This window comes from Rhinolophus ferrumequinum, chromosome 19 (genome assembly GCF_004115265.2).
Source record: "Rhinolophus ferrumequinum isolate MPI-CBG mRhiFer1 chromosome 19, mRhiFer1_v1.p, whole genome shotgun sequence".
Lineage (NCBI taxonomy): Eukaryota > Metazoa > Chordata > Mammalia > Chiroptera > Rhinolophidae > Rhinolophus > Rhinolophus ferrumequinum.
Genome location: NC_046302.1, coordinates 26,030,050 through 26,051,488, shown reverse-complemented (window position 1 = coordinate 26,051,488; position 21,439 = coordinate 26,030,050). Strand labels below are relative to the sequence as shown.

General features: G+C 35.5%; 1 protein-coding gene across 2 annotated transcripts in view; it reads left to right on the top strand.

Moving 5' to 3' along the window:
* The first annotated feature begins 239 nt into the window (after positions 1–239).
* The window catches only part of DSC2 (desmocollin 2), a 30,104-nt gene continuing 8,904 nt past the window's right edge, over positions 240–21,439 (top strand). The window contains exons 1-11 of one of the 2 annotated variants that reach the window (XM_033087708.1): positions 240–778; positions 7,911–7,995; positions 8,870–9,069; positions 10,030–10,149; positions 11,351–11,506; positions 13,097–13,241; positions 14,232–14,398; positions 17,372–17,506; positions 17,744–17,929; positions 19,931–20,187; positions 20,305–20,447. In XM_033087708.1, coding sequence (XP_032943599.1) covers positions 710–778; positions 7,911–7,995; positions 8,870–9,069; positions 10,030–10,149; positions 11,351–11,506; positions 13,097–13,241; positions 14,232–14,398; positions 17,372–17,506; positions 17,744–17,929; positions 19,931–20,187; positions 20,305–20,447 — 1,663 coding nt within the window. In that variant the 5' untranslated portion in view covers positions 240–709. The remainder of the gene's footprint in view (positions 779–7,910; positions 7,996–8,869; positions 9,070–10,029; positions 10,150–11,350; positions 11,507–13,096; positions 13,242–14,231; positions 14,399–17,371; positions 17,507–17,743; positions 17,930–19,930; positions 20,188–20,304; positions 20,448–21,439) is intronic. The other variant, XM_033087707.1, reaches the window with a different exon arrangement.

The following is a 21,439-nucleotide window of genomic DNA, read 5'->3' as shown; positions in this document are numbered from 1 at the left end:
ACTTGGATGTCTGCAGTAAATTTATTCCAGCAAAGAGCTTGTAAACTAGTCTCCCTGGAGTCAGCCTTCTCACAGGTGAGCCTTAGGGAGCTGTGACATAAAATCAGACTTCTCCAGCGCGCCGGCGGGCTTTGAGGGTCTGTGACTGACTCCGGGGTAGGGCCAGCTGCTGACCAACAGGGCAGGGCTGGGGCGGAGTCTGGGCCGGGAGCGCGCTCGGACCCGCGCCCTTTCCCAGCGCCCGGACACTGGGGAAGTGAGTCTTTGTATAGTCAGGGTTTCTACTGGGCAGGGCCAGCTGTTAATCCTCCAGGCGGACACCGGGGCGGTGGGCAGATGTGGCATATAGGTGGCGTCGGCTGGTGAGAAACACCTAGCACAGGTAAAAGGGTGGCGGCGAGAGGGAGTTCCCACCTGTTGCGCTTTTAAAGAAATGAAGACTTAAGAAAATACTAAGGAGGGGCCGATCGGTGTCTTTCCGACGCTCCCGGAGCCCCACCCTCGGCAAAAGGAAAAGCCCCTTGAGTGAGAGGCAGACGCTTCAGAGAAACCTAGAAGAAAAGCGTCTCTTTCTGCGCTCCACCTCCTCGGCCTCGCACTCCCGCTGCGCCGCCAGCCCCGCCAGCACCCGGCCGCGGCCCGTCGCCCGGCCAAGCCCTCCCACCCCGGCCTCCGCTGCCTCGGCCGGCGACCTGCCCCGAGTACTCCCATGGCGGCAATCCCAGTCACACGTTTCCGGAGCGGAGCCCTCTGTCGGCAGCTCCTGCTGACCCTCACGGTGAGTGGCTGCCCGGGCCACCGGCTCTCGGGAGGGGGCTCCGATGGATTGGGGAGAAAGGGGGCCACTTTGGAAGCAGGGGTAGGTGGGGGTGGCCGGCAAAGCGGGTGTAAATTGGCCTCGGGCTGGCTAAAAAATGGAGGTGCTTGGGGGGGGGGAGGGTAGACAGAATGGGGATGGCGACCTGAGCGTGATCCCTACGGGGAAGAGAAGGTGTCTCCCGTAGATATAATCAGCGCAGGCAGGTAGCAACGGAGTTACGAGCTGCAAACGCCCATCCGAAAGCGTGGCCTTTGGGGACGAGCCCGAAGCGGCGCGCGCTGCTTCTGGGCGCCTCTCGCACTTCCCCCAAAAGGTGCGGGTTCAGGCCACGGAAAGGGGGAGCCTCTGGGCGGGCGCTACGGAAAGCGTGGTCCTAGGGAAGAGGACTACGCGCCTTTAGGGGGGATTGGTGTGTGTGGCGGTGGCCTCGATCCTCTGTTCCTACACACCGTAGATGGGCGGGCCCTAGGTGCCCTTTGTATACTTTCCATATTTTTTGTCAACATGTGAGGGTACCTTCCCCTTAATTTTGGAGAAAATGATCAGCCGGATCTCTCCTCCCCGGAGGCATCTGGATTCTTCTGCCCCCTGCCTTCCCGCTTCCCTCCCACCTTAAACAACAAAATAGCGAAAACCCTACCCACCTAGAGCTGGGAGTGAGAGGGTGGCCTTATTTGGGTCGGGACAACCCCCGTGCCTGGCAGAAAAGACTGGGATTTCATTGGGGGTCCAGGAAGCCCAGGAATCCAGTCTGAGGGAGCCGCCCTTGGGGTCAGAGGTTCCCCAGACTGGACTTCCTGGAAGGAGAAAAGTTAAATAGACACGGAGCTAGAGCGGGCTCAGGTCGCTGGAGTCCTTTCGCGTTGAGCCTCAGGCGTTGGGGCTCCAGTCAAACCTGAAGGACGAGGGAACGAACCCTGCGGACAGACAGCGGGAAGATTCCTTTTGAGAGTTAGTGGAACTGGGGGCTGAAATGTTCGGGCAATTTCCCCTTCTCTACCGCTCTCATTTTACACCGAATTCCGTAAAATTTTAAGTACTGGAATTGTTAATTATTATTATTAGAATGCCTTTCCCAAAGATCTCCGTGGACTTCAAACCCTGAACTAAATTCGCGGGCGCACATTAATAACATGGAAGAGGCCAGGTGCCTTAACATTTTACGGCTGAGGAAATCAAGATGGAATGAATAACGGTCACAGTATGTGTAGTTGATGACAAAGGAGTGAATTTTGGTTAGATTCCTAATAAAGTCGCCACCTCTTTTTACACCATTGGTCATTGTTCTTTGAAGGAAAAGAGGTGATGAGGCACAGGGCAATAAATAGCATTGCTTGGTACATCCTTACACACACAACTTTCTGGGTGTCACCCCGGATCCTTTTTAGAAGAAAGCTGGCGTCAATGAATAAATAAATTGAATAATCCCCATTATGGGGCCTTCCTTGGCTTCAAAGCAGAATTGACCAGAAGTGGGGTGGAGAGAAAAAGAGCAGGGGCTTGGGCTGCACCCCTCATTCTGTTACATTCAAGCTGGGAGGCATAATGTGAGGCCCTCACGTTGTTCCCACGATCTTGGGCACAGAATCTCCGCCAGCCTCAGGTGGTTGTTGTGGTTGTGAGCCTCAAGCGTGCGTGATAGATGTGAAAAGACTATTTGGGTAGAAGTTTGTATTAAATAAGAATGGCTTTGGGGGACCACCTTTACGTTTCCTGTTCCCAGTACACCCAAGTTATCCTTCACCATTCTACAAATCAGCTTCTCCCCACTTCCGAAAATTGCCTCACCCCACACACATGTCTGTCTTCACCACTTGGACTCTGGCTTCTGTCCAAGCACCTAATGAAGCTTCCCTCTAAGATCATCAGGCATCTTCATTGCTAAATCCAAATCATTCCTTAAACAATTCCACCTTGCAGATTGCACCTGTATTCCTGAAATTCACCCCCCGACCCCCCCCTTTTTTTTACATTCCTGACTACTCAGAATCAGACTCCCTATTCTAGGTCATCCCTAAAATATCATACAGGTGCCTACATATGTTAAATTTATTTTGCTCGTTCTGATATCTTCGTTGAACAATAGGCCTTTATAAGCCTCTACTTACTGTGATGTGTGACACAGCATTTGTTATCTCTCCAAACAATGTTGCTTTTCTTCTAGTGTCCTATATTTCAATAAATGCCACTGCAATACACCTTGTTCCTCAAGTAAAAAATCCGGAAGCTGTTTTTCCTTCCTCCCTGTTTCCCTCCCCTAAATTCATCTTTAAGTCCCATTAAATCTACATTCAGAATTATCTCATGGATATCTTTTACTTCTATTCATTACCTTTGCTATTACTTTTTGCTATTACAGATGATGTCACAGTGAATTAACTTATATATATGTTATTTCATATATGGGCAGGTGTATCAATAGAACAAATTACCAGAAATGGGATTGCCACATAAAAGTATAAATGACTCTATAATTTTGGTAGATATTTCCAGCTCCCTTTCCCCTACATAAAGTTTGTGTGTGACTAGACAGAAAGCTATTTTATTATAGATGGCATATCACATCATTGAGGATATATATACTAGGGGTATCCAAAACATGGCTTGTATTCATCTTTTGTTATTAGTACATATTAAATGTTACAATTTTAATACAGTTTTTTTCCTTTCTTAAAATGTATATACATTTTTTTGGCACACACACGTATACTATATTATACTATCCTATGTATGAGACTGCAGTACATGATCTAAGCAGTCATTTGGCAAAAGGTAAAGTTGAATCCATACTTCATGCAGAACACCACAGAAAACTCCAAACAGATGAAAGATTTAAATAATTACACATGATACCATACAGATAGTAGGTGAAAGCATGGTGAATTTCTGTTTGGGGTCAAGAAGGTCTATTTATAACTCAGATTTCAAAAGCCACTTATTAAAATTGATAAAATCAATTATTTTAAATCACATACAAACACTTGTCCATGGCAGAAAAACAGATCAAATCAAACAAAAACATCATAACCAAAGTCAAAGGTAACTGATAAAGTTGGAAAAACTATTTGCAGATCATATTTTAAAGGGCTAATCTATCTAATATATAAAGAGCTCTTGATAAATCAAGAAGTCTAATATGAACATGGACATGAAAAATTCCCATAAAGTAATAAAAATGGCTCATAAAAATATGTCAGCCTCATTCAAAATAAGAAAAGATTAATTTAAAACTGCACTGAAATGTCATTTGTTATTTGGCAAACATCCAAAGTTTAACAACATACTATGTTGGCAATAATGTGAAGAAATAGAAACTCTCATAGATTGTTGGTGAGTGTAATAAAGTTACATTTATGGACTATATATAGTTATATCAAATGCAGATAGAAACTTTTATTTCTTCCTTTCCAATTTGTGTGCATTGAATATTTTTCAGTTTTTCATATGTCAATATTTCATTGTTTTAATTGTTGAGACTTCGTAGGATCTTTTAATATATGCTAGAGCTAATATCTTTTCATTACTTTTCTTTCATAATTTTCCTGTCTATTCTTAATTATTTGTTTTTCCTTATGACCTTTTAAATTAGCCTGTCTAGTTCCAGAAAAAGATATTGCTGGGATTTGTATTGGATCATAAAATTTATCATTTAACTTAATGCAAATTGATACATTTGTGTTGTTGACTTTTTTCTCCAAAATAATGATGTAGTTTTCTTTTTTTCAAGTCTGTTTTTGTGTTCTTTAGAACATCTTCAGATTTTTCTCAAATAGGCTCTCCATGTTTCTTGTTAAGTTTACTCCTTGGCATTCTAACTTTTTATTGTTTTTGAAAATGATTTCTTCTCTTCCATTGTATTATTTAACTGGTTTTATTTATACACATGAAGACTAATGACTTTTGTATTTGAATAGTTATTGCTGCTCCTTTACTGAGACCCTATTACTGTTTTATAGTAATTTAATCTGTTGATTTGCTTGAGTTTTCCAGGGAAATAGTCATACCAAATGCAAATAGAGGTTTTTTGTTTGTTTGTTTTTTGCCTTTTCCTTTCTATTTCAAATGCCACCTAATATCTTCCTCTTGCGTGACATACGTTAATGCAATGTTAACTATAAATAATGACCTTGGAGAGCCTGTATTGCTTCTGAGTTTTGTGGGGTTATCACTAGTGCTTTCCCATTGGTGTGATTATAATATAATATAAAAATCATATTGAGGAAGTACTTACTAATTCCTACGGGAGGGTGACTTTTTAAAATTTTTAATCTAAGAATGGTTATTGAATTTGGTCAAATGTCTTACAGCATCTGTGGTGGTGATCACATACCAGACTTCTCTTAAGCTGATTAATGGCTTGAGGTTCCTAGATCACACTAGTGGTATGAATGTGGATCACAAATCCATCCAATGGCCAGTTTACTACCAGCTCACCCTTACAATGAAGGTTTTGCATTTGGGTCCCAGGTTAATGTGAGAGGCTCTTGTCTTCTATCTCAGGACAGCTGGTACTTTGATTTCACTCTCTATAGAGTCCAAAAAAACAGAGTCAAATCTTTTCAGGTTAGAAGTCGTTTTGGTTTACCACTCTATGGCCAAGCTGTATCCTTAGTTCTTACTTTGCAATTCCTTGTTAAATATTTTAGGATGATTTTTTTAAAAAATGTATCTATCATTTTCAGTTTTAGTATGGGGGTTTGTCCAAATGACCAGCTGCCATTATTGGAAATGGAAATTGTTCCCCCATCCATTCTTCACACTGATCAGACATACCTTATTTAAATCGAAAGCTGCTTAGTAATTTATCTGCTTAAAACAAATCTTTAGTTTCTTATTCTCTTGAGGATATAAGATCCATATACTTTGTTAATGCTTTTCACAGTTTGTCTCACATCCCCTTGTCTGAATCCATTTAAACTTGTGTCCCTCTTGTGCTACAAGTATCAGTTATTCCACATTTCATATTCGGGTCTGTGTCATCTCTGGGCCTTCGCATATGCTATTCCTGTGTTTGGAACATATCAGTTCTGCTTCCTCTTGACATGGCTAACTTGTAGTCACTCTTCAGGTGCCATCACCTAGCTCTTATTTGAAGTTAGTTCCCCCTACTCTCTCATAGCACCCTGTACTTCCTTATCATAGCATTTATCCTATTTTACTGAAATTACAAATATACCTTACTCTTAAATGGAGTGTTTTGTGGAGATCATGTTTACTGCTATGTGTCCGATACATAGTAAAGATTCAATAAATATTTGTTGAATGCATGAATGAGTGGATGTCCACAACACCGTTATCCAAAGTATTGTCTTAATTCAGCCATTTCTCACCATTTTTACCTTACTCCGAGTCATCATCCTCTCTCTAAGATTCCTCTTGTACCTTCCAAATTGGTCTCCTTGCTTCCTCTCTTACTGTCTATAGTCTATTGTCACATAACCACTAGAATGATTCTGTGTACATGCTCTCCAGATTATGCCACTGTGCAGTTTCTAATCCTCCTGTTGCGTCTCTTTGCACTCAGAATAAAATCTGCACTCCTTGCTATGGCCTTTTAGACCCTATGTGATACGCCCCTGATTGTCTCTCTCTTTCATATAATTTCCTATCACTCTTCCCTCACTGTACTCTACTTCTAGACCTCATTTTTGTTCCTCCAAGACACCAGGTGAAATCCCCTTCCACGGCTCTTTTTCTGGTTTTGCTTCACCTGGAAGACTCTTCCCATTAATGAACTGGTTTGCTTCCTCATTTCATTCAAGCTTCTGGTCTTCCTTTTGTCGCCCTCTGTCCTGCTTTATTTTTCTCAGAACATTTATCTCTTGGTATTATGTGACCTTTGTGCATTTGTGGATTAGTTTTTTTCCTCTTGTTATAATGTCATCACTGTGAGACCAAGGGCTTTGTTTTGTTCACTGCTATAGCCTTTGAACCTGTCTAGCCTCTGGTAAACAACCCATAAATGTTGGTGGAATGAATAAGTGGATGTATGCTCTCAGTCACCTTGAGCTGGAATCCTCAGTCATCTGACTCTACTCCTATTCTCTCTCAATTATGCAACCAGTGACAATTCCTCTCGTCTTTTAATCCAGTTCAAATACACTCTCTTCATTGTATCCATCCCTAAATTGTAAGGGAAATATAATCTGTGCTTTACCTGATCCTTCATGTGCAATTTAAATTGGATAATTAAAGGTTCTTTAATGTGCATTGGAAGTAAAAATTTTTATCCAAATTTTGCTGATTTTAATTTATATTTATAGATTTTACAAACAACAGTGAAAATTCTAGTTTAACTTATCTTGCAGTAGATCAAACTATAGAAAAAATTGTGAATCTCAGAAGCAACCATTGTAAAGTTTCAGAAAGAACGGAATTCAATTTCAGTGTGTTCAAATATATATTGCATTGGAATTGGTTCACCATAAATCACTAACTCATTTAAAAAAATTTAAGTGAAACATTTTCTAAAATGACCTTAATTCTCATGTATGAGAAGATACACCTTCACAATAAGTTTGTATTTCAAAGTTACGTGCTTGTTCCTGTGAGGTCATACGTAAATCCTCTCCAGATTGCTCCACGACAATGAGTTCATGCTACTCTTTAAAAACATTGAGATTTTATTTAGGATATTATTGATTGTGTGCCATAGTTCATTTACAATTAATTGAAACACTTTGCTGGCTCATTCAATTTGGTTTTCTTTCTCTTTCTGATTTACATACTTGTGCTGCCTTCCTAATAGTTTTCAGCACTCTTATGTAGGTTGTCATTGTTTCCTCAATATACTCATTAAGTTAGTGAAATTACTATTAACTTTATTTTACAGAACAGGAAACAAAGCCCAAGAGGGTACGGAATTCTTTGACTTTACATGCTTTGTGAACGAGTGAGCCATGACTCTTAGTTTATTATTTTATTTTTCCCCTCGACATAATTTTTTCCGATTTCTTACTCTAGTGTATGTTTTTTATGTTATTGTCTTAATTATAAAAACTGATTTATAATTATACAAATTTATAATTTATATAAACTATATATACATTAAAAGGATCTTTTTATGCATAATATTGATTTGATTTTTTAGATCTTAGTGTTTTCCTGTGATGCTTGCAAAAAAGTGACACTACATGTTCCCTCCAAACTAGATGCTGAGAAATTTGTTGGTAGAGGTAAGAAACTGCCAAAATATGTAAAGTTCTAACTTAGTCTGATCTTGTAAAATTAGTGTAACTTTTAGAAGGATAATTGTATTGGAACTAAGAGTTAGAACTCATGTAGTACATTATCATTTGTAATGCATATGGTGTCATTCCAATGAAAGGAATATTGTTATTTATTGAAAAACATGATTATATGAAGTAGATAAAAAGTTTTAGTTTGAGTAATAAAATTATTAATATTTACACTAGTTGAAGGATATGGTTTATGTTATAACATGCTTTTATGAAATTGAGAAATAGTATTGAAACTATTTCTTGAATTTAATGATATTGCTTTCGGATTTTTATCCTAAAACATTCTGGCATCTGATTAACATTGACATTCACATATTGTTTTTTCAGCAATTAATTTTTTTGCATAACTGCTTAGACCAGTGAGAATACAGAATATGATGATTATTTAATAATAGATGGAAAGAGTTCAGTAATATTTTAATTGAATAACTGCCAATTTTAATCCTCTAGATTCTGTTTAACTTACATCAAATGTATTTTTATGTTACTCAATAGCTAATTACAGTTAATAAAGAAAAACGTTTTTTGTTGTTGGTTTAAATATTTAGACAGTGGGATTTACATGCCTTTATTTCAAGACAAATATCTCTTCTTGAAAAGGATGTGAAATAGGTATTAGGAGTGATATATGTGTTTAGCAGAACTTAATTAACCATAGAGTTCATATGTTCTTTAAAAAATGAAAATTTGCAAGTGTCAGTGTAGTTAATTTAAGTTTCTTGCGTCTCTCCAAATGTATAGATTACTGTTAAAACTATATATTATTATGTTTTACCTTGTACATGATTGCTGAATATATTTTTTACAGTCAACCTGAAGGAGTGCTTTGAATCTGCAAATTTAATTCATTCAAGTGATCCTGATTTCCAAATTTTAGAAGATGGTTCAGTCTATACAACAAATGCTGTCCTTTTGTCCTCGGAGAAGAGAAATTTTACCATATCTCTTTCCAACACTGAGAACTGGAAAGAGAAGAAAATACTTGTCCTTTTAGAGCATCAAACAAAGGTATGCTAAATATAAAATGAAGCATAATAAAGTATTTTTTTCAGGTGTAACTAACATTGCCAGGGAAGATGTGGAATCAGGAAGGATATGGGATAATTTAGCTTGAAGAGGAATAAAAACCATGACACAGTTTAACAGTTTTCAAATGGGAAAGGATTGTGCAACATAAGTTAATTCGAGATTGTAATTCCTTTTCATTTGGGACAGAAAAAGAGAAATTGGGATATGCTACAGCATGAGAGCTTGAGCTTAGACACAAAGACACATTTCTTGTTCTTTACTGTAGAATAGATTTTCAAAAACAAGTCTTGAACCTCTATCTCTGGAGGCCTCATGTTATCTTAGCGTAATTTGTAGTCTTAGAAAGTAGAGGACTATTTTCTATTGAGGTTTGGACCTCATGCATGCTTATTATATTGTGACACCCAAGATCAAAATGACTTCTCTTCAACCATTGGCTCACTGCAGCAGTTTGAGAGTTGTCACCATGTTTCTCTCCTCATTCTGACACAGATCTCTTTGTTGGTTCCCTGGCTCTTCCTAGTTGTTGGTGAGTGGAAGGTGTTTATACTAAACTTAGAAGGGCACATGCTCTACTTATTTTCTTTGCATTTTCTTCTTCCATTTTTTTGCATGGCAATGTGGCAAAGTTATTTATTTATTTATTTATTTATTTTTCAATTTTGCCTCTAGGCTTCTAGTTTCATCTCTCTTTCTTCCATATTCCCGCCAAGTTATTTATTTATTTTTTTTCAAGAAAATTTCTGTGATAACAGTTAGGGCAGTTATTTCTTCATTATCTTTTTGCACTGTTGACGTTTAGTTTGGTTTTTAAGCAGTACTATGGTCTTACACCTTTCCAACGAATCCTCATGAGAGGAGAAGGATGTATCATAGTTCTAATGTTTGAGGATAAAGTAGTTACTGACTTTATTATTTCTTTCTGTCTTTTAAATTAAGGTACAACAGCAAAGTCATTCTAAAGAAAAGGTTCTAAGACGTGCCAAGAGAAGATGGGCTCCGATTCCTTGTTCAATGGTAGAGAATTCCTTGGGTCCTTTCCCACTTTTTCTTCAACAGGTACAATTTACTTTCCTGCCACTATGAAAGTCTATGGTTTTCGTCTTTTTTTTTTTCTTCTTTTTTAATTCGGACAATAAATGGGCAGTTATTTAAAAAATAGTAGTGTATGAATATATGAATGAATATGTGTGTCATATATTTTAATATATGGATATGAATATATCTCTTTATACCTACATAAACTTTTCTGCAGTTTTAGTCATGCAAAAGCCATTTATAAAACTTTAAAACCCATCTAGCACTCTCAAACACGTGATTTCTTAATGAACTTTTATATCAACAAAGGTATCACAGAGCCTCGGTATAATCTAGAATACCCCAAACCATCTTCAATAATAAAGCATGAAATTGCTAATAAAAGGCCAAAAGCCATGAACGGGAAAGACATATACATCTTTCTGTTGCTTATCCCCAAGTCCACTGCTTAAATCATACTGGATCCACATTTTCTATCTCGCTTTACTTTACTGGAAACCCTAGCAAAATGTCTTGCCATCTTTCACTGTCAGTGGTCACTACCATTCAGTCTATAAATTGGGTTTCTTTTCCCTCAGTTCTTGAAAGGGTGAGAGAGGATCGTCCTTTATAGCTTGACCCCAAATTTAATGCAGCTGAGAGAATAACACATTAAAGTTGAGAAAGAAATAGTTAGAAAATAATTCTGTTACATCCTGATACACAGTCAAGATCTTACTAAGAGGTTGGAAATAACTTGGAAAAAATTTGCATTGTGAATCAAGTACCAGAGTATCACACTTGCCAGGATATTATGCCATTTCTGTTCTCATCCATTCCCCCACCCCACTAAGCTCCTATAATAAAGAGGATGCTGACAGATAACAAAAACTAATTAAGGAAAGCATTTTCCAAGTTTTTGCCCTGCAGACAGAACACTTTAAATGAAGTGTCTCAAATATTGTATCATATAAAATAAAAATTCACGTTTAAAAAAAATGACAATAAGATAAATTTTCGTGCTCAGCATACTTTTTTTTCTAAGACAGGACAAGTCTTAGATGTTTGGTCCATGTAAGTACCATTTAACCCTTAAAGTATTCCTTTGTTATTCTGGAAAATTAAGATGTAAAGGAGTTGGTTAGTTATTTCAATAAACATGGCAATGTGATTGCATAACTATATAGATGAAAGTTTTGCTGAAATAAAATTTTGTCTCATGTATATAATATCTACCTTGTAGGTTCAATCTGATACAGCACAAAACTACACTATATACTATTCTATAAGAGGACCTGGAGTTGACCGAGAACCCATGAATTTATTTTATGTAGAGAGAGATTCTGGAAACCTGTATTGTACTCGTCCTGTAGATCGTGAGCAGTATGACTCTTTTGAGGTAAAGTTTGTGTATTATGTTAGTAATTATTAAGCTTGGCTACTTTGTCTCTGATTCTCATTTACCCACTTCTGTTTTCTGAGTTTGTCAGCTATGCTCTGGCAATATCTGACAGCTTAGACTTGGTTTGAAGCAAAAATAATTTTACAGAATAAATAGCTTTAGATTCTGTTAGAAAGTATGGGTATTATAGTTTTAGTTTTTTGTTTTTTTGTTTTTCCCAAAATAAAAGAATGGGTCCACTTTGAAAAACAGTTATTTAGTTGGCAGAAAAGATCTGTAAAAACTCTTTATGGTAGAGAGATGCCATAGGAGGTAAGTGAAATTTAGAAGTTAGACCTCAATACCTTTGCAATGGGAGAGGGTTAACTTGTTTGTGGTGAGCAAGTAAGGAGTATAGACAATGGTCAACTAAGATTAGTTAGTCTTTTCGTCATCTGAGTAACTTCCCATGGTAGTATGAGAGTTAACGATGTAAGAATTTAACCTAATGTTGTATTGATTTCCCAACAGGTCATTTTGCTCACCTCAATTTTAATTAATTCACATCTGTTTTGGAATAGTTAATTATTCCTCAGTAAACCAAATGAACTGAATGGACATGCAAACTTCGAATTAAATATTTAGAGTTAAATTGCCACAACATGGCCCTTTAAAGACCTGTGTTGTTATGCTCTTTCTATAATAGCTGTTACGAGAAAAACAAATTGAATGTAATATTATGAAATCCAAAGAAATAAGTTGTATTCCCACACAATTTACAGCCATTCACTTGTCCTATTTCTGACAAGATTTTATTGGGGAAAGGGAAGAGGACATGATTGGGGAACTATGTGTACTTCCAGGTATTTTTCCAAGTCAAGTTGTTGTCCTTTCAATCTTAGTTGTGGAGGGCACAGCTCAGCTTCAGGTCCAGTTGCCGTTGTTAGTTGCAGGAGGCTCAGCCCAACATCCCTTGTGGGAGTTGAACCGGCAACCTTGTGGTTGAGAGCGCACTGGTCCATGTGGGAATCGAACTGGCAGCCTTCGGCGTTAGGAGCACAGAGCTCCAACCTCCTGAGACACCGGGCCGACCCTAACTTCCCTGTTTTAAATTAAAAAAAATTGTATGAAGACACTTACCTAAATCTAACCATCAGTAGGTCTAAAATCCTAATTAGTAAAAAAGAAAATATCTCAGTTAACTGCACATGGGAAATTTGGAATTTTAAGAATCCTAAGTTAAAAAAGATGCAGAAAGCTGTATTTAAAATCCATGCATCTGAAACTTTCAAACAAAACAAAATGCTCCTGAGGACTGTTTTGGGAAAATAATAATAAAAACTATTACACTCATGAACAACAATACAGCAATGGTGAGAAAACCAAAATTATCTACGTTACTATATTAGACAAATTGAAACATAGTGTACTACACCATGAAATTAACCACCTCTTGTGGCATTAAGGTTATGTCTACATCCAAATACAGTACAAATGATAGAACTCATACTGCCATGTTGAGCATTCTGCAAATTAAAGCCAATGCTAGTTTAAACCATATTTTGATAGATTATTTTTGCTTTTCTCCTTATTTTATTCTCTTCACAGCTAGTTGCCTTTGCAACAACTCCAGATGGATATCATCCAGAATTTCCACTGCCCCTAGTAATCAAAATTGAGGATGAAAATGATAACTACCCAATTTTTACAGAAACAACTTACATTTTTACAGTTGCTGAAGACAGCAGAGTTGGTGAGTACCCTCTTTAACAACATTTGGCAACTAGATGTTTCAATTCAAAAACTGAGTTTCACTGTGCCATAAAAAGGCAGCATATCCTGCTGGCAAGGAAAAGGGATTTGCCAATCAGGCTGCTCTGGGTGGAGTTTTACTCTGCCTTTCACTAGCTAGCTGTGTACTGTGACCCTGGGCAATTTTCTTAATCTTGGCAAGCCTTATTTTCTTTATCTGTAACGTGGGATATCAATATGCAAGATTGTCATGAAGATTAAATGAAGCATAATAAACATGGAATGCCAAACACAGTGCCTGAAAAATAGGAGTTATTCAGTACATGTTACTTCGCCTTCCTGTGTGAGATAAAATAAATAGTTTTTAAGAGAACCAACTCTAAAAAGAATAAGCCATTGAGCAACTGAAATCTTAGACTTGAAGAGATCTACTGATGTTCTACAATGATTAAATGATTGATAATATTCTGGGCATGATCATAAAGGTCATTGAGATTAATACAAATGTTTTCTCAATCTTGTGAAAACGGACCATTTTTGCTGGAAGGCAGAATGCAGTTTTTGAGTCTTCCTCTAGAGAGATCTAACTAACCCAAGAATTTTCAGAGAAAACTGACCCATATGATCAATTTAAGTATAAGCTTACAACAAGAAAAAGGTTACAAACTAATTAGAATTCTTCAGTCTAGAAATACAAAGACGATGGAGGGATTTTATCAATGTTTATAATATTATACATTAACACAGTAAATATGGAAATGGCCACCAAATTCCAAAATGTTAGACTGCTGGGATATTTAAAAGGAAGTGATACTTCGTGTAGAAATCTACAAATTTATAAAAGCTATTATAAAGTCAAAAAGCTATTATAAAAGCTGATATGTAATTAAGTGGTCCCAAACATTTTTGAGGTAGATGGAGAGGAATGAAATAAAGAGAAAGTTGAAAATGGAGAAGTTTTGGAAATTAAAGAGGATTTTTCAATATGTAGGTTCTACCGTGGGACAGGTATGTGCAACGGACAAAGATGAACCTGACACATTGCACACACGCCTGAAGTACTCCATCCTCCAGCAGTTGCCAGCGTCACCCACCCTGTTTGCTATGCATCCAACTACAGGTGTGATCACCACGACATCATCTCAGCTAGACAGAGAGGTAACATACATGTTAACAAAACTTGGTTGACACATGCTTACTTAATAGTACCTGTATATCACCTATAAATGTGTTTTCGAAAAGCATATTATAAATCTAATTTTAGAAAAATTACCATTTTAAGTACTTTAATGAACCATGCAGTGCACTAATTTTGAACCTCTAATTCGTTCTCTGTTGAATTATATTTTATAAAAACAGTTTTCTTAATATAAACATATTTATAGTATTAACAACAAGTACCAAATATGAAAAGTGAAACTTTTGGAATTGTGGGAATTTTCTATCTATAGATACCAATGCTTTTTTTGTCTGCATTATGTCTTCCTCAGTAAGTTCATCTACATTCCTCCGCTTGTATAGAGTAAGAGTCTATATTTCTCTAGTCTCTGGCTTACCATTTCCAATGACTGCTAGAAATATTTATTCGGATGTTTCACAGGTACCTAAGTTGCAGGACATCTAAAATTGAACTCTTCTTTACTTCTAAACATACTCTCTTCCCATGTTTTCTAGTCAGCATTACATTAATGCATTCTTTTCTTATTAATAAATTTTCAATTGCGACCTTGAATTCATATTCTCCAAATTATATTTGACATCTCCTTTGTCCCTTGGATCAAATCACTTTCCAAAGCATTTGATATTACCTCCCAAATTATTTTACTTTTATATTCTGTCCATTTCCACTACAACTATCCTAGTTTAGTACTTTAGTCACTTGGTTATTACCTTCTCCACCAAGCATTTATTCATCTGAATTCTTATAACAGTTTATCTGTAAGGCCTACTTACTACATTTATAATTTTTAATCTTAAAATAGGATAAAATATATTTATCAGATATTTTTTTGATTCCTAAAACTTCACATCAGATTCATTTCCTCTTCTCTCTATCTCTCATGGAATAGAGCAGTGGTCTTCAAATGTTCTAATCTCAAGATCCCTTTATATTCTGAAATATTAATGAGGATTTCAAAGATCTTATGTTTATGTGGGGTGTATTTATCAATATTTACTCCATTAGTTTTTAAAACTGATAAAAGTTTAAAACATGCATTTAATTACCCATTTAAAATGATAATAAATATATTACATGTTAACATACATGAAATTTTTTATAAAATATAATTGCATTTTCCAAAACAATAAATAATTTAGTGAGAAGAGTGACATTATGCATTTTTCCAAATCTCTTTAATACCTGGCTTTATACAAGGCAGATGGATGCTCGTGTCTGCTTCTGGATTCAGTCTGTTATAATTTGTAGTCTTATATATAAAGAAAATCCAACATGATATGAAGTTATAAAAGAGGAGTATTTTAATAGTAATTTCAGATCATTGTGGATATTCTTCTTTGATACTACACCAAAACTTGACAAGTGGTAGTTTCCTAAATGTTTTTCGCAATGTGCACTCTGAAGGCTTATCGATGAACTTTCATACTTTGTTACAGTAAAACCCATTGGTCTATCTTGTACTATGTCTGCATACCTTGTTTCCCTGAAAATAAGGCCCAGCCGGACCATCAGCTCTAATGCGTCTTTTGGAGCAAAAATTAATGTAAGACCCAGTCTTATTTTCGGGGAAACATGGTAGTTTACCCATGTATGATTTTGTTACATGCATTAGTCATTTGGAAAATACTGGTTCGCTACTTTATGCAGGTCTTCCAAATGTTGACACATGTCATTAAACAATATTGAAAAAATCACCTTCTTACCTCCATTAATATCACAGTGGTTCATAAAAGTTTTCTAGAATTCTCATTTTTGCTTAAGCACTCCAATTTGTTATTGGCAACAAATAATTTTTTTCCTTGAAGTGACATATTCACTTTGTTTGACAAAATGTCTTCCAAATATACTAACGTGAATAACCATAGGTGTTATTTTATGTAAAAATGGCATTCTATAAAAAAATAAACAAATCAGCAGTCATATCAGCTCATAAGTCAATCACACAAGTACTTTTTCATGTGAGAAATGCCATGCTATGTTATGCTGCAGAAGTGCTGCATGCATAGCTCCCATTTTTTCATATGGCCTATGGATTGAAATTTAATAAAATTAATCGTTTTTTTACTGCGTCTTTAAGGAAATTTTCAAGTGGAACTAGCACTTGTGTTATTATTTATAAATTCGTTTATTTTTATCTTATGTGCCAGTGAAGGATACAAAATCATTTGCTGGATAATTGAATGAATGAGTGAGTGTTACAGTTTTATATATTATACAGATTTTTTACAGAATTTATGTGCTCAAGAAAAGCCGGTTATAAACCAATTCCTCTTTTATCATCAAATCTTGACTAGGTCCTAGAGGCATTATTGTGTTGTTTATAATCCTTCCATATCTCAATTACTTATGATAAATAAAATCTTTATAAAGAGAAACACATTTTTTAACTAGTGATAAGCCTCCTACAATCTCTGATGAATGGAAAGTCCTAAGAACCAGATTCTATTTTCCATAGAGAGAAAAATTATGACGAGAGCCTGTTATCATGCTAACTTAATGATCTTTCTATCAATGTAAATATTTAAAATCTATCCTTTTTACAGGAGGACATTGCACTTATTGTTTTCTTATAAGACTGGTATAAGAGTCACTGCTATGTATTTTTGAAAAGAATGTGCTTTGGATAGGAGAGAAAGATTTTGATTTATTACTGGGCAATGCAAAATGCACTATTGCTTTTACCTTTTCTTTCTGTTGAGTAAAGAAACCTAAAGTTAATTGACTCCATATTCTATGAGTAGAAGTTTAAATTTGAGAAACTACTCTATTTTCATAAATTAATTGAAAATTGCTAGTGTATGGAAATTATTCTTTTGCCAGTGCATGAAAGTTATGAAATTTAATAGTGTACGTCTTAAATTTTTAATGCAAGGAATATTGTAGCATGTAAATTCAGATTTTATTTATATTGTTGCTTTCACTCAATAAGTAAATTCTTACTTTCTTTTCAGTTAATTGATAAGTACCAGTTGAAAATAAAAGTACAAGACATGGATGGTCAATATTTTGGTTTGCAGACAACTGCAATTTGCGTCATTAATATTGAAGATGTGAATGACAACTTGCCAACATTTACCAGTACTTCTGTAAGTACAATATTAATAAAAGAAAAATGTACAACCCAGTGTTAATTACTAAATATGTACACCTCCATCAGGCCACATGATATCAAATGAAATATCCTCCTGATAGCAGTTAGGACTTAGGGTTTAAAATCATGTAAACAGTACTTTGGAAGTTAAAAGAAGCAGGCTTACTTCACATGATCAATTTTGTTGAGAGTTGCTAATTAAACTTTCTTTTTTAATTTTTGTTTATTTTAGTATGTGACGTCAGTAAAAGAAAATACAGTTGATGTGGAAATCTTACGTGTTAGCATTGAGGATAAGGATTTAATTAATACTGCTAATTGGAGAGCTAATTATACCATTTTAAAAGGCAATGAAAATGGAAATTTTAAAATTGTAACAGATCCCAAAACCAATGAAGGAGTTCTGTGTGTGGTTAAGGTAAGAATAAATTAGTAAATTAGTTATTTGTTATTTATAATACTATAGATTGGTGTATTAGAGTTAATGAAATGAAAGGGGTCTGGTAAATGCAGGAATAAAATAGATATATAGTTAAATGTAAAAGCTCCGTTCTTCATATATAATGGGATGAGTATATTTACTTTGGGAACGTTTTTTTTTAAATTGAGGTATAATTGACATAACATTATATTAATTTCAGGTGTACAACATAATTTGATATTTGTATATGTATTGCAAAATGATCACAATTAATATCTGTCACCATATATAGTCGTAAAATTTTTTTTCTTGTAATGAGAACTTTCAAGGTCCCCTCTCTTAGCTACTTTTAATGTGCAATATAGTATTATTAACTATAATCAGCATGCTATACATTACTTTCCTATGACATTTTTTTATAATTGGAAATTTGTATCTCTTGACCAACTGATTCATTAGTCTATACGTAGCACTTTAAATTTCAAAAACTACTCTGTCTTCATAAGTTAATTGAAAATTACTAACGTGAGGAAACAAAGGCATGATTAAAAATATATGTAGGAGTATGTGTATATTCAAATAATATGATATAGTGTTCACTTTGTAACCAACATCTCTTAATTCAAAAACTGTGATGCCGGTGGGACAGTGCCAAATTTTCCCATTTTCCAGACCATTCATTCTGTAGCTGGGTCAGGGAACCTCCACGTATTTACTGAATTTCCCAAACAATGAGTTACTCTTGATCAGACCCATGGGGAGGAGGCTATTTGTAGACCTGTTGGTCTGTATCCAGTGTACATTACTGGTTCCGAATGGGAATCCTCAGCTGTTGAAAGATGTAAATACTTCTAAAACCTCTTTTTAATACTATTCTACAGCATTTCCGAAGAACTCACTGTTAATTCAAGAACCACAGTTAGCCCATGAAGTGATCTGGCCCCTTTGGCGTTAAACTGAGTCATAGGCTTATATCTGCATATCTGTAACTAAAACATGATTCGATCCTGGGTCTATCGATTTTCTCTTTTGTACATATTCACAAGGAACATGGATCAAAAATGATGAATCCATTTTTCTTACAATGATGAAATTTAGCTGCAGTCTGTGGGTTAATTTCTCTGTTTCAAAACAGCAAAGAAATGTCCTTTAAATTTTGTCTTTTTCTTCATGCAACCCCTACCCTAAACCTTGTTATTCATTCTAAGAAGTAAATTTATTTCTGTGAAGTCCAAGACCTGACACAATTTCTGTCTTCCAGGAAATGGCTTCACTTATTCTCAGGCAAAACGAAAACAAAAACAAAACAACATTCCATTAAACTCTATACTACCCGTTTTTTTGGGAAGTAACTAGGATAGAAGAGAAAAAAGGGGGGGGGGGGAAGTGTAAGGTCCATAAGCTTTCTATTTTCTTGTTTTTCCTCTCTTAAAAATGTTTTATAAAATTTGACCCATGTTTTCTACCCCAAATCAGATAGAAATAATTTTATTCATCTGAGGAGGGTGGGATAAGCTGTCCCAAAATTAATGGAATAGTAAATAACTATTGGTTAGTGTATGGACACCCTCAAGTGTTAACCTCGAAACAACTTCATTAAATCCTTCCTGAAATGGTTATCAGGACCTATGATATTACTAGGTTGGTGCACAAGTAATTGTGGCTTTTGCGATATTTTTAACATTTTAAACCACAATTACTTGTGTACCAACCTAATACTTGTGTTAAATTTGCCGTTGCGGAACATTTTATTTGTTTTTGTTGTTGTTTTCTTTTTTCTTTTTTCCTTTTTTTTTTGCTGGCTTCACCAAATAAGCAGTCAATTGAAGGATTGCCCTCCTCCCACGACCACCTCATTTCTGGGTATATGTTTGATATTCTCCTGACTGTTCCCAACACAGCACTTACATACGTCCAATTTAGCTAGTTATGCACACTAGTTAGCATTGTCAGATATTAAATGTCTTGAACTGATTTTCAACACGCTTGCTTTTGTAGCCACTGAATTATGAAGAAAGACGACAGGTGACCCTGCAAATTGGTGTAGTTAATGAAGCTCCATATTCTAAAGAGGTCAGTTCAAGATTAGCCATGAGCACAGCAACAGTTATTGTTAATGTAGAAGATCAGGATGAAGGCCCTGAGTGTAGCCCTCCAGTACAAACTGTGCGAATTAAAGAAAATGCACCAGTGAAAACAAGGATCGATGGATACAAAGCATATGACCCAGAAACAAGAAATAGCAATGGCATCAGGTATTTATAATTTTAACTCCAAATTTAACGTTTTTAAAATTTGTAACTTATTTTGATACCAGTATTTTAATTTGGCTTAAGCTACATTTAGTTATTTTAATTCATCATTATTAACAGGTATAAGAAAATAAATGATCCAAAAGGCTGGGTCACTGTTGATGAAAACACGGGATCAATCACAACTTTCAGAAGCTTGGATAGAGAGGCAGAGTCTATCAAAAATGGTATATATAATGTTACAATCCTTGCATCAGACAAAGGTAAGAACTTCGTTTAAGTCAGCTGTATACATTCTCAAAATGTACTTCTTCCCAGGTGGTATATGGAGTAATTGAGAGGTTGGCTATAATATGTTAACGCATGTGCTTTCTAATAGCAACCTCAGTTTTAGATGTAATTATAAAATAATTTAGTCATAGAACTAGTTGAAACTTTAATAATTTATGAAATTTAAATAATTATTTGAAATTACTTAAAATGTATGAAATTTAAATATTTATTTAATCATATTAGCTTCAATTTATCTAGTCATAGGTCTTAAAATATTAACTTTGGCAGGGAGATTCATTACAGAGAGAACATACTTATTGCCATATATTGCACTCCTAGAAAACAGTTCTATTTCTTACAGGATGTGCGTGGGGGTTAGAATTCTGATTAGGGATATTATGTAAAAATAAATCATAGTTATGATTCAGAGTGTATCATAAAATTACAAAGAAACAGTACAAATCCATATAATCATATAAAATGTAAAATCATATTCTTTGAGTCCTACAAAATGGAAAGAAATAGGAACACAATGATTATATGAGATCCATTTAGTGCATAAAATATAACTTTATCATTACATGCATTTGAACTTTGTGCCCCTTAAAATAAATACACTAATTACAGTAAACAAATTATTGCACTATAGCTTGCGAAATTAGAATTTAGAAGTTTTAGATATTCCAATTCTCTCTAAATTAATGCATACATTGTTCTTTATTTAACACTGCAGTCAGAATATATTTTAAAATGGAAGAGGTCCAGGTTTTTCTTTAATTTTGGGATATTCTCAACAATTATCTCTTAAATATTTCTCCCCTGCCATTCTACTTATTCTCTTCCTTTAGAGTCTCTATTAGATGAATGTTGCTGTTTTATTTCTACTGGAATTTGAGCTATAGTTTCATTATTGTTTAAACAGTTACCCTTTTTTCTGTCTTTGAAGATGCTAAATACACATGTTTCGAAAATGTCTTGCATG